Source organism: Podarcis gaigeae (genome assembly GCF_964106915.1).
Source record: "Podarcis gaigeae genome assembly, chromosome: 6".
In the NCBI taxonomy this organism is placed as follows: domain Eukaryota; kingdom Metazoa; phylum Chordata; class Lepidosauria; order Squamata; family Lacertidae; genus Podarcis; species Podarcis gaigeae.
Window position 1 is genome coordinate 40072179 of NC_139682.1, and position 15916 is coordinate 40088094.

General features: G+C 41.2%; 1 protein-coding gene across 8 annotated transcripts in view; it reads right to left on the minus strand.

Annotated features, from left to right (window-relative positions):
- The window catches only part of SRGAP2 (SLIT-ROBO Rho GTPase activating protein 2), a 201514-nt gene that overhangs the window by 24717 nt on the left and 160881 nt on the right, over window positions 1-15916 (minus strand). For 6 of the 8 annotated variants that reach the window (XM_083745467.1, XM_083745465.1, XM_083745466.1 and 3 more), the window contains 5 exons: window positions 15318-15345; window positions 12281-12341; window positions 5710-5787; window positions 3903-4037; window positions 1727-1832 (listed from right to left, as the gene is read on the minus strand). In XM_083745467.1, the coding sequence (XP_083601593.1) occupies window positions 1727-1832; window positions 3903-4037; window positions 5710-5787; window positions 12281-12341; window positions 15318-15345 (408 nt within the window). The remainder of the gene's footprint in view (window positions 1-1726; window positions 1833-3902; window positions 4038-5709; window positions 5788-12280; window positions 12342-15317; window positions 15346-15916) is intronic. The other 2 variants (XM_083745469.1, XM_083745468.1) reach the window with 1 other exon arrangement.

Here is a 15916-nt window from a genome sequence, read left to right on the forward strand (position 1 = left end):
AGGGTGGGGCTTGCAGGCATGACTACATCCTCTACACAATTTTAACTGTCACATGTTCAAGCAAATGCCGAAAGGAGGCTGGAGTCTCAGTTTCCTTTGCAAGCATTTAATTAAGTTTCTGGAAATAAGGTTTTAAGTGGGGGAAAGAGTTATAGAATAAAGCTTGATTTTTAACCAGATATGTTATCACATACTTCATTCCTTCCAACATATCTTACTGATAAAAAATGTAAAGGACCGCTGACAGTTAAGTCAAGTCGCGGATGACTCTGGGGTTGCGGTGCTCATCTTGCTCTATAGCCCGAGGGAGCCGGCGTTTGCCCACAGACAGTTTTTCCAGGTCATGTGGCCAACATGACTAAGCCGCTTCTGGCAAAACCAGAGCAGCTCACGGAAACACCGTTTACCTTCCCGCTGAGGCGGTACCTATTTATCTACTTGCACTTTTTGATGTGCTTTTGAACTGCTAGGTGGGCAGGAGCTGGGACCAAACAATGGAAGCTCACCCTGTTGTGGGGATTCAAACCACCGACCTTCCGATCAGCAAGCCCAAGGCTCAGTGGTTTACACCACAGCGCCTCCTGCATCATATTTAGAGCAAGCTAAATATGAACTCTGCTATATGAACAAAATATGAACTCTGCTAGCTAGCAACATCCAGTGGCTGGCACCTGCTTTTTTAGCCCCTCATGTTCATACACGGGATTCTCAAAACCAAACTCCTTCCCTCCAATGTTGGGATTGTCCCCTGTTTAGAACCCCTCCAAAGCTATATATTTGCCAAATTAAAATGCAAAGTGAGAAGAGTGAGTGTCCTCCGTGGCAATACAGTTTTCTAAACGGTCAGGTTTGTGTGATTAAATCTTAAAAGCAAATTGCATCAGTTTGGGCATTTCAGGGCACCAAGTTAATGGTTAAGCACAAAACAGGGTTATTTGATGCCTGGACAATTCTTCTTGAAACAAACACAGTTTTCCAGTCCAGTTCTTTGAATAATGAGACACTATTAAGGGCGGAAGCAGCCATTCACTTCAGTGACTTAGAAGCGGCATCTGAGGGAAGGGAATCCCAAGGCATGGAAGAATTTCCTAACACTGCTGTGGAAAGTTCTGTTCCTGAGCTGCAGGAAGTGGGGTCTTTCCTATCTAACAGTATCTGGAGGGGTGGCAGGACAATGACACACTGTGTGGGGATATGGTTTTGAATTTTCCAGGCCGCAATCAAGACCTCATTGTTTTCCAGAGCAATACTACAGGAAGTCTCAAGACAGGCCTTATTTCATCCGAACAAAAATTCTCCAGTACCCTGAAATGATGGCTGTCCCTAAAAGGTAGCTCTTTTAGCAAGATTTCCCCTTAGAAACAGGAACAGCAATACTGGTCATGGTGATTTTTGCCAACAGAATGCTACCTGAACAAGAAAAAAAAGCCCACAGGTTGGCAGTAAAAATACAAGTGACATTCAGAGATGAGCTCAAGCACAGGCTCCAACTAAAAAGAAACAAATGCTTTACACTTAAGTGATCAGGAACTCAGTTCTGTGCAGAATCTGAATGACTGGGAGAGCCTCTTTCTTGCAGGTCTCATGGAAGCCTTCACACAAAGGGTGGAGAGTCATCTCTTGAGGCTTCTGGACTCCTTGAACCAAGCAAGGCCCATCAACTTTATGATTCTTACTTGGCAAATCAACACTACAGACCTATCTGTTGTGCTTGAGGAATACTTACTGATTGAGGAATGCAAAGAGGTATCTCATTACAATCAAAGTGGTTTTAGGCAAAGTCAGGAGGACTTTCCGGATGTGTAGAGCTCTCTCCTGCAAATTGTCCATTGCTGGGAGGAAGGAGAAAAAAGAGAAGCAGCTGCTGTTTAATCACACAATAAGTGGCATTGCAATATCTATGGAAACTTTACATTGCTACTTTTGAGTACTGTTTCATATTTATATGGGTGCAGGAAAAATCCAATGCATGAAGACTGTGCCAGAGTCTATTTTATCACATGGGAAGTGAGAACTTACTGCCACCTGTAGCCCCTCAAGATGACACATGAAGTAAAACAGAAACGTGACTTCAGTGTCATTTGTGAAATGACCCTTAATTTGGGGTGGGATGGGGGGGGGAAAGGCAACAAAAGCAACTTGGAAGGAAAGGGTCTGAGCAGTTCTTGAAAACATTCATGAAGCCCTGCACAGAAGATGACAGAGGCATGATTTCCTATCTGTTATGAAAAAGGTCCTTCAAAGCAGATGAGAAATTTATCTTCAAGGTCCATGCAGTGCGGGTGAATTGAGTGTTGTATGTTGCACAAGCCGCAACACAATAGCCCATTAAAGTTAGCTCTGTAAAGTGGGTGTCTTAAGCGAAACCTTTGGCACAGTATTCCACAGATAGATTAACATAACTGGAGGGTGAGGTAAAGAGCTCTGTCTGCAGCAGTCTAATGGGAAAAAGTGGGCAGCATATATCCTTGGCTCTGGAAGCCCAGAATTATTTGGCAACAGACTGCTCTTTTCATCTAACAGGAGTAAAACTGTGTAGACTAATTTGCAGGGAGAATGAAACCACAGATCCTTTTAAAAGGAGCTCTCCTACATGCTACTTCAAAGGCTGCTTCCATCACTGACATTCTTACACTCGGACAATGGATTCATTGTTTGCTCTCTGAATGAGTCAGGGGGAGTTCATTGCAAACTTGAAGTCATAAGAACATTAAAAAGCACCCTTGAAATGATAAAGTTGTACGTTAACAGCTTAACTAGTTGAAAGTCATTTTCTATGTTCTGTACAGAAACACCATAAGGAATTGACTCTTATGGTTATGGAAGGTACCCGGCCAAAAAAAGACACAGCTGCTGGGTTTCTAAATATACATACAGCCCAAGACACATTGCAACTACTGTGTCTTCAAACAGGATAGACAGCACGTTCTCCCCCCCCCCCCGCCTTTTCTTTCTTTTTTTAAGGGTGAGTCAACTAGGAGACTTCCTGTACTGCTTGTCGGTCAGTTTCTCTTTAACATAGTATTTCCCTGATGTTTCATTAGTAGTTCTAATCTGTTAATTGCTATGGAATTCTGGGCTGAAAGGCAATATAGAAAACATTTTAAATGAATTAATACAATAGACATATTGATGACTTAACTGTCAACAGGCCTTGGCTAATGAGAAGCAAACAGAAAGAGGTCCTCTTTCCAACTCTTGTTCTGCGTTTAATGTTGCCACCTCAGCAACAAACTGGGGCATCAAATTATAGTGGGTTCTAATACAACCTTGTACAATTCCGGTTTCTTCCTCATTTTCCTTGAGATACTATCAAAGTATCAGGGAATGTTCTAAGAAGCCAGCAGCATGGTTTTAGAGAGATAGCTGAAGTCTTACAAGTGCTGGGGGGGGGGGTGTAAAGAGGGGAGATTTGTGTAGACACAGAGGATGGATAATGAGCAAGTTCCCACAGATATATAAAAAAGGCTGAACTATGTAAGATGTTATCATTAACTGACTTTTATGGGGGCAGAGGGCACAGAGAGAAAAATGTCAGAAGGTGCAAGAATCTTTATTATATGTATTATAGAAAATGTGCTTTGTGCCAGATATATTAAGAATTCTGTCTGAAGAAGAGCGCGTTCAATTTTTGTTGGGGTTAGATTTTGCATTGGTGAATGGCATTAACATTTTGATTATTGTTTTCATGCATTAAAATTGTCATTTTAACATATCTCCTGAAGAAAAACATTTCCACTTCAATGCACATTAGAATATGTGTTACCTTCTACGTTAAATATTTTTACACCTTTGTGGTTTGCTACTCATTCTGTCACTCGACAGGGGCAGCTATCTCCTTGTGTTGTGTTTCTTTGCATGCCTTATCTTCAACTGACTCATTTCATCCTTGTGCTACTTACTGACACAGGCAATCAGGTCATGAAAGATTTCCTTGGGGAAGAGGGGATGCTCTAGCCCACGAAAGTAGAGCTTTAGTACACCTGCTATTGAGTCCATATCATGGTCATTTTGATCTCCAGCCAGTGGATCCTCCCCTGGTTATCACAAAACAAGAATGACAAGAGAACAGACAGAAAAGGTGCATATTAACAAAATAAAATAAGTAGTAATCTATCAGAAGCTTGAACCTCACAGAAGGAGAAATAACAGGCAGGAGCCCAAGCGGCTCATAATATGTAACCTATAATGACTTCAAACCCCTCCCCTCCCCCCCCCCAAATAGGTATCCAACAAAAGATTCTATGTAAGTACATTGGGTAAGCAACACCTCTCAGCAGCCCCAACTCCTATCCAAAGACAGACAACAAAAGGTTAACATATGTACATGGGGCAACAGGAGACAGCATGGCGCAGATAACACCAAGGTTGCAGGTTTGATCCCCGTATGCAATAGCTGCATATTCCTGCATTGCAGGGGGTTGGACTAGATGATCCTCAGGGTCCCTTCCAACTCTACAGTTCTATGATTCTAAGTTGCAACATGAAGGCCCTTCTGTCTTTCAGCAGAGCTGAGTTGCTGTGCTTCCAGTAAAGCCTTACATGCAACTGATGGAGAGCTTGATCACCAGCCTGCTCAGCTTCAAAGGCAGGTGGTGCTAGACTAGCAAAGCTAATGAAGTGCACAAGCACACAGGTCTCTGGTGTGACTCGTAATCTACTGGAGTTTATAGGTTTGGTTTTGGCCAAAGACAAAGGAAAGATTTGCACCGAAGCAGAAAGTCCCAAAGGAGAACTTGCTGTTGGACCTAATCAGATTTGATGATGGGGCAAGCCTTCTCTCTTGCTCTCACAGAGATATCCAGAGAGAAATAGTCAAGGAACAGCTATTATCTTAACACCACAGAGTATAATAAATAGGCAACTATGAATTAGAGCATTATCCCCAATATTAACTGTCACCAAGGGCTCTTGATGAAGTAATAAACTCACATACATTAAGGTTAACTTCATTAGTTTAGTACCTCACTGGATTTGAGGCCATGAGCGATGAAATGGGAAAAAATCAATGTTATGAATGCAAAGATACTAAAACAGTTATCTATTTTCTCTAAGCAGCCTTCCATAAATGCTCCATAAAGTGTGACCTTTTGCATCTGACATCCGCCCACCACAAAACAGAATTCCACGAACCCTTATTGATCATCTCTTATTCTCAGGCAAAGGACAAATCCACAGCAATCTCCATAACCTCACGACTGATAAAGTTACACACATACGCACTGTTAGCTAGAGGCCCTTTGACATGGGTTGGACATGCTGCTCTGCTTTTAATAGGCAGATAATTTGAAGGTAAAATATTGTGTGATATCAAGACCAGCCTTCCAAGCTGACTGGAGAATACAGGTGCCATGTTTTGGAAAGAAGAGAATGGTGACTTGAAAGCACCACTCTGTTTTAATGATAATGGGCTTAAGGTATAGTATATATGATTCTAAGGTAACTAAGGACAACTAAAGGCTCTGTTTTCTGCTTCCCCTTGCAGCCACCTGTGCCCTCCCAAACTCTTCAGCGTGTTGGGGGTCTACTTAAACAATCTGAGATGCAGTGTGTGGGAACCGCTGGGGGAAGTGGGAATTGCCTAAGATTGGGCAGACCTTTGAAGTCTTCATTTATGACTTCAGTCTCAACTCGCTTAAACTAATAACCCAGAAGCATGAAGACACATTGCAGAGAATTGTGCAATACAAAAAACCCAACTACTCTTACCTCTCTCAAATGCATTTTTTATATCATTCACCTCAACCTGAGATCCTGACACCCTGAATATCCCTTCATGCTGCAGCCCTGCAAAGAAAATAAGAGAAATCCATGAAAACAGAAATACCTAAGGAAGTACACTTACAACATTCTTACAATCCTTCCTTCAGTCACTGAAATTCAGTTATCTGTCAAATTCAACAACATGATGATATAAGAACACGCTAATCCAAATCGAGATGACATATCATTACCCGACCGTTAATCCAACTTGTTTGACAGCTAAAATTAATTAAAAGTGGCACACCAGCACTGGTGTAATTAAATCCACAGCAATAAGTTGGCACAATTCATACGTTGCTAAAAAGTATTCGTTTAATTTTTTAAAATTCACTTTAGCATTTAGGAAGCCAATAAGACTGATTTTAATGGCTTCTAAAAGACACACAGCACTGAGGAAGCATCCATGGTTCCTAGAACAACGGGGCTCTTAGGGTAGCAATTCTGGAATGAGACAGATTCTAGAGAGAGAAAGGAAGGGGGCGAGGAATGACATCAAGGCTTGCTAAACTTATCTTGGCCTGAAAGAGAAACAGATGGCGCACATTTGCACACAGATTGTGCTCTATTAGAAGCAATTCCAAGGAACTACTTTCAGGACGACAAATAACATGTTTGACTCTTATAGATGGTGGTGCCTTCATGGGACATTTCCCGCTCCCAGAAGTTTGAAGTAATCACTGTACTTTAGAGTGTACTAAGGCATTTACTGTATTTTTTGCACCATAACACTCACTTTTTTCCTCCTAAAAAGAAAGGGGAAATGTCTGTGCGTGTTATGGAGGGAATGCCTACGGGTAGCATGCCTACGGATTTTCCTCCTCTAAAAACTATGTGCGTGTTATGGTCAGGTGCGTGTTATAGAGCGAAAAATACGGTACTTTATCATTTTCAAGCATATGAGAGGCGATTCTGTGAAAGATTAGGCCTGGGGAGAAAGGGAGCAAGTGATCATGTGTGTGTCTTTCCTGAGTGTGTCCTGCATGCGCACCATCACGTGGCTGCAATGGGATGGAGCTTTGTCAACAAATTCTAAATCAGCAAGCCCCAAAAGAACACCGGTCACCAGCCCCAGCCCTACTCTGCCCCCTTAGGGCCTTTCTCCAACTTGGCATTGACTTCTTCCTTCCTGTCAGGAATCCACCTCCTGCCTGCTTGTAGGAGTCAGATGATGCTGGAGGCAAAAGCCTGCAGCTTTTCTCTGATGCTTCAAAAGGGTGAGATGGGAGGAGAATCACTTGCAATCTTGTCCAGTGCCGGCGATGCTCCTCCAATGATGACTGAGTGTTCCTGAGACCAACAGAAATCACAGAAGAGAGAACACTGGGTGGTTTGTTTGGGTTTTCTTCATTGCTGCCAACACCACCACAGCCAGGCTGTTATAAAAGACAATGGAACATTGGCGCAACAAAGGAAATTGGGCGGTTGACTTTCTTCTGCTTTGGTGCAGCTGTTGCTGCTGCCAAGAAAATCAGCAGAAGGCTGTTGGGCTTTACAGACCACTTGCCTACCCCTGCTCTAATTCTGCATTTCCTGGACAACCAGCGTCTTAACGATAGTGTAATGTGTCTTCTAAATTAATAATAATTAAGCAATTGTTCAAGAAGTGTTATATACTAACACTACCATCATTGAAAGAGGATTTTTGGTAGCATCAATAAATTTTCACAATGCAAGATGAATTAGATGGCAGTTTTTCAAATGGGGTTCACTCAGACTAGAAAATCAAATTAAGATAAGATTTTGTTGAATCAGCGGCTTGCTTTGGACACCACACTAAGCCAAACCATGGCTTAGCTGCAAATGTGCAGGTTCCGGGAGAGGAGATTGTGAGTGCTGTGCTCCTCTCTGGCAATTCTACTGTTGTTGTGCTAAGCCGTGGTTTGACTTAGCACATTGTCCGAACCTGGGGTCATGATTTAGCTCTTCCGGAGAACCCATTAGCCTTAAATCATAGTACAAACCTTGGTGGGAATGTGGTGCTGAATCAGAATCCTGTGCCTTTCCATGCAGAGCCTTAAAAAAACAAAAGGCTAAGCATAGAGAAACAACAGTGCCAAGTCAATTAAGATGACCGATTTTCTAGACAAAGGTCACACTTCAGGTCATTTAATTAAGATCAATTGTCAAGGCAGAAATTCTAGGGGAATCTATCAAATGGTTTATAGAAAATATGTTGCTACATAGTATGAAAGAAAAGCAAATCATAGTGATGGTGGTCCTAAGGCGTTAGGGTAAGGAGCTCTCTACTAGGAAGGATAATCCCTCATCACATATCAAGTGCAGACGCTTGTTTGATTCTTCATAATATTTTAGTACCAAAAACAAGAAGGGGATGATAACAGCAGCAGAGGAAATTCATATTATCTCCAGTGTAGACAAATCTTGCTTTTATTTAAAGATTACTTAAACCAATGCTAAAAGGAAACAATAAAGGAGATCAGTAGTTTGCTTTCTTATATATGAATCCCATAACTGTATAGGAATAATTTTACTGCCCAGGAGTAATCACTAGAGAAATGTTTCTATTCTTACATATGTCCATCCCTAGGCCAGATAAGCCTCCAGGGAAAATCCCCTTGAGGAAGTAGAAAAGAGAGACTAGAGAAAACTAATAAGAAGAAGAGCTTAAGATAGCTAGATAGACTCACCTGGAACACAGCTGGTGGGATAACTAAAATAGTACTTAATTTTAATGTTGGATAGTATAATTACAAATATTGTTATCCAGGGAACAGGCTTATGTGAAAGGAGAATTCTCATCACTATAAATGGGGAATTATTACTGTTATAAATCCGATTAAACCTTTTCAATACTCAGATCCATACTGAATGAGGGAGAATCTTGGGTGGAAAATCTGGAGGTGACAGCTAATACCATACCTAATGTTACTTTTTCACAGGAGACAACCACCTACGTTCTACAAACAGCTTAGGAAGTTGAGGTTTGGGGCATGGTGGGCAAGGATGGGCCAGAAGCTGTTCAGAATTGTTTCTTTAAGACCTTCAACACTATACACCAGTGTGATGCCTTGATGCCTTCCAGATGTTGCTGGACTCCAACTCCCATCAGCCCCAGCCAGCATGGGCCAAATTGACAGGACTTTTAGTCCCAACACCATCTGGTGGATGCCACTTTGGCCATTTATACACCCTTCTTCTTCTTCTTCTTCTTCTTCTTCTTCTTCTTCTTCTTCTTCTTCGTCTTCTTCTTCTTCTTCTTCGGTGATCACTCGTAGCCGAGTAAGATTGTCTTCCATAAACAAGGTTTTAACAATGAGTCCGTAATCTCGCCCAACTCTTGCATTAAAATCACCCAGGAGGCTAATTTTATCTTCCTTAGGCATCTCTGATAGGACGGTATCCAGCTGAGAGTAACATTCTTCTTTAATTACAGATAGGTAGCCGTGTTGGTCTGCCATAGTCAAAAAAAAAAAAAAATCCTTCCAGTAGCACCTTAAAGACCAACTAAGTTAGTTCTTGGTATGAGCTTTCGTATGCTTGGTATGAGTTTTCGTATCTGAAGAAGTGTGCATGCACATGAAAGCTCATACCAAGAACTAACTTAGTTGGTCTTTAAGGTGCTACTGGAAGGAATTTTTTTTGTTTATTCTTCTTTAATGTCTTCATCAGCATCCAGTGTTGGTGCATATGCGCTTATAATAGTAGCCTGTTGGTTCTTGGTGAGCTTTATTTGAAGGGTTGAGAGTCGCTCATTAATGCAGGTAGGGACTTCTGACAGGAGCTTCACAAGGTCGTTTTTGATAGCAAAGCCTACCCCATGTATTCAATGTTCTTGTTCAGATAGACCTTTCCAGAAAAATGTGTAGCCTTCTTTTTCTTCCTTCAGTTGTCCCTCACCTGCTCTTCGAGTCTCTTGAAGCGCTGCAATATTGATGTTAAAACGTCACAGCTCTCTTGCAATGATGGCAGTTCTGTGTTCAAGACGTTCGCTGTCTGTGTTATTTGACAATGACAATATTCCATGTTCCAAAGTTCACCGCTAGGTGGTGACTCCACTGGGCACGCTAATCCAGTCAGGGGAAAAGGGAGGCAGACTATGTTTAGGGCACCTTTTCTAGCCCCTCCCCCCCCTTTTGGGGTGAGCAGAGTGGATCCTAAAAAGGGATGCTCAGTCATGGATACAGCTGCCGAGCTGCTCAATTGCCTTGTCCCTTGAGTCAGAACAACTGAATCTGTGGCCTGGGACTATTGGGAAAGAAGGAGTTGGCAACAGCAACCAGAACGGAACTTATACACCCACAACCATGATGAAAACCAAGAACAGTTTTATACTATAAAGATCTAAGCCCATCGTACCTTGCTATCATATTGGCTGATGTTGCATAGAGGAAGCAGGGTTACAAAAGACCTGCCACTAGAGCAACTTGCAAAAAAAAGCACCCAGAATAACTGAGCCAAGAAATCTGAAACTTATTTAAAATTCTGAAACAGATGTAAAATGTAATGTTTATTTTAAATTATAAGTTAGTTCCAGATGAACTGAAAGATTTAACTGTTAATGTGGGCAGGAAGCAGGTCCCAAATTTGATAACATCAGGATGTTCAATTGGATATGGAATATATTTTTACCTTGCCATCCGCAGAAGTGGTACAACTTCTTAAAAATATGCTCAGACATCCTATTTAACCACCTATCCCAAATGAAGGCTTCTAGACTATACCCAGGGAACCTCGTCTGGCACTGTCGTTGGGTACCTTTAGGAGCCAGGTAAAAGCATTCCTGTTCTCCCAGGCCTTTGGGCAATTGAACAATCTGTAGCTTTTTAAACTGTGTGTGTTGGGACGGCAGTGTGTGGGGGGGTACTGTTTGTTACTAAGGTATGTATTTTTGTGTTTTTATATTGTAAACTGCCCTGTGGTTCTCAGATAAAGGGCAGTATAGAAATGTAGGTAGTAAGTTAAAATACCAGCAGCATAACTGAAAAGATGTGTCAAAACTTCTATTAATAAATTGTTTGCATATATATGGTGAGCAATTTTTGAAGACTGTAGTGCATTATGTTATTCTACCATATATGGGTTGGATCCAAAATCTTTGGTCTTTGAATAGAAGGGCCCTTTGATGAGCAGTGGGGAATTTCCATTCATGGAGCAAAGACTGGATCTGACTCTATGTTCCCTAAGGAACACTTCTTTCATAGATCATTTTCAGAAATGCAGCCTGTAATGACTTGGGAGAAAATCTGCTATTTGTTATCAGATAACAAAATGTCTCTTACACATAAAGTATGTTTGTGTTCGCTAGAAGAAGATAGGGGTGTGGAGGGGGGGATCAGCAACATGCAAAGCTTTGATCTAGAGCCATTTATGTTAACATATCATATAGCCAAAGATAAATTAATTATCTTAGAGTATACCTTATTTCCTGTGGAACAGTGTTTATTTCATAAATCTTTTAAATTGTGGTAATTATGATTTTTGAACAAATAATCTTGCTGAGACTAAGCATGTCTGGGTCAGTGATTGGATGAGTAACCACACAAATCTTGGGTCTCATGGTGGAAAAAAGGCATAATACAAATGGAAGAACATAAATAGATAAATGATATAAATACATAGAGTAGCATCTTCCTGATACATGTTTCCTGATCCAATGAAGGCTTCCATCTCCACAATGTGAGAGAGGAATTCCCCCTATGTGCACCCAAATTCTGTTCCAGAGGGTTGGGAAAACCTTTCTGGAACAGAGTTAGAAGTGACATGAAAGGCTGCAGGCAGGAGGAAGACTTGGCAGAACTATGACAAAACAACCCTAAATAGACAAAATAGCCTTCTGATAGAACAAGGGATACCATTCCACTCTGACTAAAAGTTCAGCAATACACAGGACGTGCCTGCTGAAATCTCAGAACTCATAAGGTGAAGGAAAAGATAGATTTGAAAGGAATAAAGAAGCAACACCTTAATGCTAAGAGAGAGCAAACAGGAAGAAAAAGAATCACGTATCAGAATTCCAGAAGGACCAAACATATAATATGTGTGTATACCTTTGGCTCCTGTGTCACAGTTCAGAAAACAGAATGGCTCCATAAAATATTATTACCCATTTATTAAATACTTATGTAAATTTATTAATACAAATGTATTAAGTTATTGATTAAATTTTTAAAATAAGAATGCAGTTAGCTCGAGTGGAAAAATCACCGTATGCAAACTTTACAGATTTATTTAAAACATTTCTATACTTTAATTCAAAATGTCCAGGGCATTTTCTAAAAGGCAGTCCTACAATCACAAGCTGTGCTCTACTTATGCATTTTGATTCTGTCCTGCCTTTTATTTCACTTATATTTCCTGCTCTTTCCAAGAGGAAACTCAAGGCAATGTCCACAGGGTTGACTGGAGGTCTCTCATCTAGGACCAAACAAGACTTAGACCAGCTTTAGCTTTAGCTGCCTCCTGTGTTTTCAGATCACAGTCCTGACTATGCTTCTACAGGCTACTCGAATACTTTGCAGAACAAACTACACTTTAGCTTGACTATATCCAAACTCACCATGTCTGCTAATGAATCGTATGCAGCTCTCCACCACCAGGGGAATCGCTTGGCTGGAATCCTGAACAACAAAAGGAGAAATATGCGATGAAAAGAATATTCAAATGATAGTGCAGCTTTAAAAAAATGATACAGTTCCGAAATGAACATTCTTCGGAAAAGGCTACAGGTGGAGGGATACTTCCCATCACAAAATTCCTACACGGCAGACACTGTGCAATATATGCTTTCTTTGTGTATCCACACACTGGGGGGAGTCATTAATAGCTATTGGATTTTCTGTATTTTAACTGCCAGAACACACTCAGTCTCTCGCACTCTCTCTCTCAAAGAAAGTCTAGGTTAAACCTGGAGTTGGAATTTATTCACCCTCATAGAGAATGCTTAAACAGGGATTATTGCCATTATTCAGTATTGTGGTTATATTGAAGGTGATAATTCCCTGCTGTTTCAGCTATCTTTTCATTATAGTACCTTAGTCTGCAATCCCCAGCATGGCTAGGGAGGACTGTGTGTATGTGGAAGGGGGCAGGAGGACAGCAATAGAAATCTCTGCACCAACCTTTGAATAGGCTCCAATCAGGCCCCATAGTGCTGCGGTGGCAGTGGGGCTGGTTGGGCATCTAGGGGATGCCAGGCTGGCTCATATATCCCTCCTCCCCCAGAATGCTCCATTTTGAGGCTTTCCATCAGCAGGCAGAAGGGGGAGCTCACTATGGGGTGGAGGGATGCTGGGAGGAGCAGAGACAGGTAGGGTGTGACAAAGAGCTCCTGTCTCTAGCCCAAGCTGCTCCTCCACCCGCAAAGGGGGATTTGCAGCATTTGGTGTGACTTGACAGAAAACAAACACTGGTGAATCCAATGAGAGATCTTAGAAGTTCTACTGAGTTTTTTTCAAGTGCGTAAACACAACCACACAGCCTCCAGAAATTAAGTGTTTCAGGTATTCAAAGATTGAGATTTGCAAGAGAAAAACACGTAGATGGCAGGAAACAACCCCCCCCCCCCATAAGGGCACTTAGAAAATAAAAGAGCCTCTAATTTGTATAGCTTGGAAGGGTGAGGCAAGTATACAAATCATGGCAAGCCTTTCCGCCATTTCCCAACCATGTGCGTTATGTAAACAAAAATAAATAAAATCAAAGGCCTTACAAATCCTTTCATTCTACTCCAAAAAAGAAGAAGAAAAAGGCTTCATGGTACAGGAGGATAAAAGCAAACATTTGCATGCAACAAGGAATTGGATTTACAACGAGAAAAAGCTCATTGGAATTTTTACATATCTTATTTGGAATATGTTATGCCAAAATATTTTGTCTTTAATTTCTTCAGTGGCAAAGGTATCATCAGTAATAGACACATGGAGCTGGTTATCCTGATATAGAATTGACTTCAAAATAGAAACAGACTACTTTATGGAGAAATTAACTTAATATTCCTGTATGCTTCAAGTTATTAACAATATAAAAACCAACTACTACATGAACAAGTGAAGCCTCAAATCAAAACTGGCCTAGAAAAAGATATCAGGTCCTCCCTGTCCCATGACAATATGACCTAGCTTCTTTATTCTTGTGCCCAAATTACAATGCTGTAAATCATCCACCAGGGACAAAAAATATATATATTGGATTTTCTCTTATTAGTGGAGCACACGTGCACATTTAACAAAATCCTATCTAGCAAAGCAGAAGAGGAAGGCAAGCTGAGCGGCCAAGAACCCTAGTAAAAAATTAGAGTAGACAGAAGCAATAAGCTGAGTAGCATAAATGTGAGTATATAGGAGAATTATGATACACTGCTTATACTGGCTAAAGCCATTAGAGGGCAATAGCTTCAAACTCAGAGGCCCCAGACAGTAGAGGATAAGGGGAGAGAACACACACACAAAGTGGGGAGGGCATGAAAGTTTTCATCTATATGAAACAGATCACACTGCTGTGTTACATCCAAGTGAGTCAAGGATAAATACTAAGCCTACAACAAAGTATACTAAAATATCATCAAGGGATGCTCTTGCCCAGGACCCTTTAGCCTGCCAAGGCCCCTCTCCCTCTCTGTGTCCCTGGAGTTCCAATGTCATGTGAAACAGCTTAGGACCACAGAGCAGCCCTGTCTATTGAACTCACTGACTATGCACTCAGTTATCTGAATACATTGTCTCAAGATGACCTGCCCACTCCAGAGCTTCCCCTGGACAATTTGAAAGCAATTGCTTTGTTTTGCTTACACTGTTTTTGAGCCAGAGTGTTGGCTTATGGCACCAGGGGTGTCCAAACTTTTTTCAAAGAGAGGCCAGATTTGATGAAGTGAACATGTGGGAGGGCCGACTGAAGTTGTTGACCTTTTTTAAACAATTTCCCCCAAAAGTTGTTGAGCTTTTTTAGGATTTTTGCCATAGAGGCTAGATTAGGCCCCCAAAACGGACTTTTGCACATGCCTCCCTCCCTCCCAAGCAAATGGATCAGAGCGGAGTCTCTTACTAAGATCTATCTTCCCCTAGCATTCGGCTCAGCAAATCTACAACATATAGTATCATCTAGAGAAAAAGGAGGGAGAAGAGGAAAAAGCAAGAGATGTAGACAATTAAATATTCCCCATCAAGTATAGGCTTGAAGTTTGGAGGCCCTTATGTATCAGATTGAGGCAGCTTGCTGTTGTATACTGTGGACATAATCACTCCCCAAAAGGGTTCAGTGTTGCTGCTAGTAATGACTAGGTCTGAGGCGTCTCTGAATAGAGAAGTGTTCATTTGGAGCTTCATAAGCTTAGTGATTTATCAAACACAAAACTAATATTGGTTTAGGTTTTTTCCTTGAAACAACAATCCATTATGCAGATTCTTTTGGGTAAGGAGGAGATTATGGGTTCCCTCCTTTGAGGACTGCACTTGGTGGCTGTCTTGATCTGGCCAAGGTAATTTGGGTTGGTCCCATCATTTCCCCCGCTATGAAATATTGGTGGCAAGAAATAACATCTGGCAATTATATAAATGGCATCAATTAATCTTTCTGTAATTGTATGAAGTCTTTATTACCTGCTTCCTTATGGTAGAACTGCGTCTGCTGTTGATCCCAAAGTCAAGACGAGCCATGATTGATCAAGGAGCAAGAAGAGGAAAAGAAAGCAAAGGCATATGTCAACATAATCACTTACAATCCAAATGCCACCTCACTTGGTATATAAATGGTTCTTCTGGGGGGGGGGGGGAGAGGAGGCAGAAAAAAACCCACTCATTTACTCCTGACTTTCAGAAACATTAAGTGGTCTAAAATAAAAGCCCAAAATGGACGCAGCAAAGCTTATTGCTAACATAAGGCTATACTTAACCTTTTACTTCCAACTGCAGAGAAACCCATTATAAACCTCCATCATTCTTGTGTCAGTTAGTGATAATTTACAGTCAGCACCACACTAAGGTAGGTGAGTTCTGCTGAGTGATTTAGAACCACAATGGGGAGGAAAAAACACAAATTTGTTTCTCTTGTGGAGATTAATATAAACCTATTAATGTTTCTTTATTAAAACAAGTGCCCAAGAAAAGGAAAGTGACAGACAGATTAAACCACACTGAAATGACAAGCTATGTTACAAATGGCCTCGTGATTACTGTTTGTGTTCTCGGATGTTGGTGTA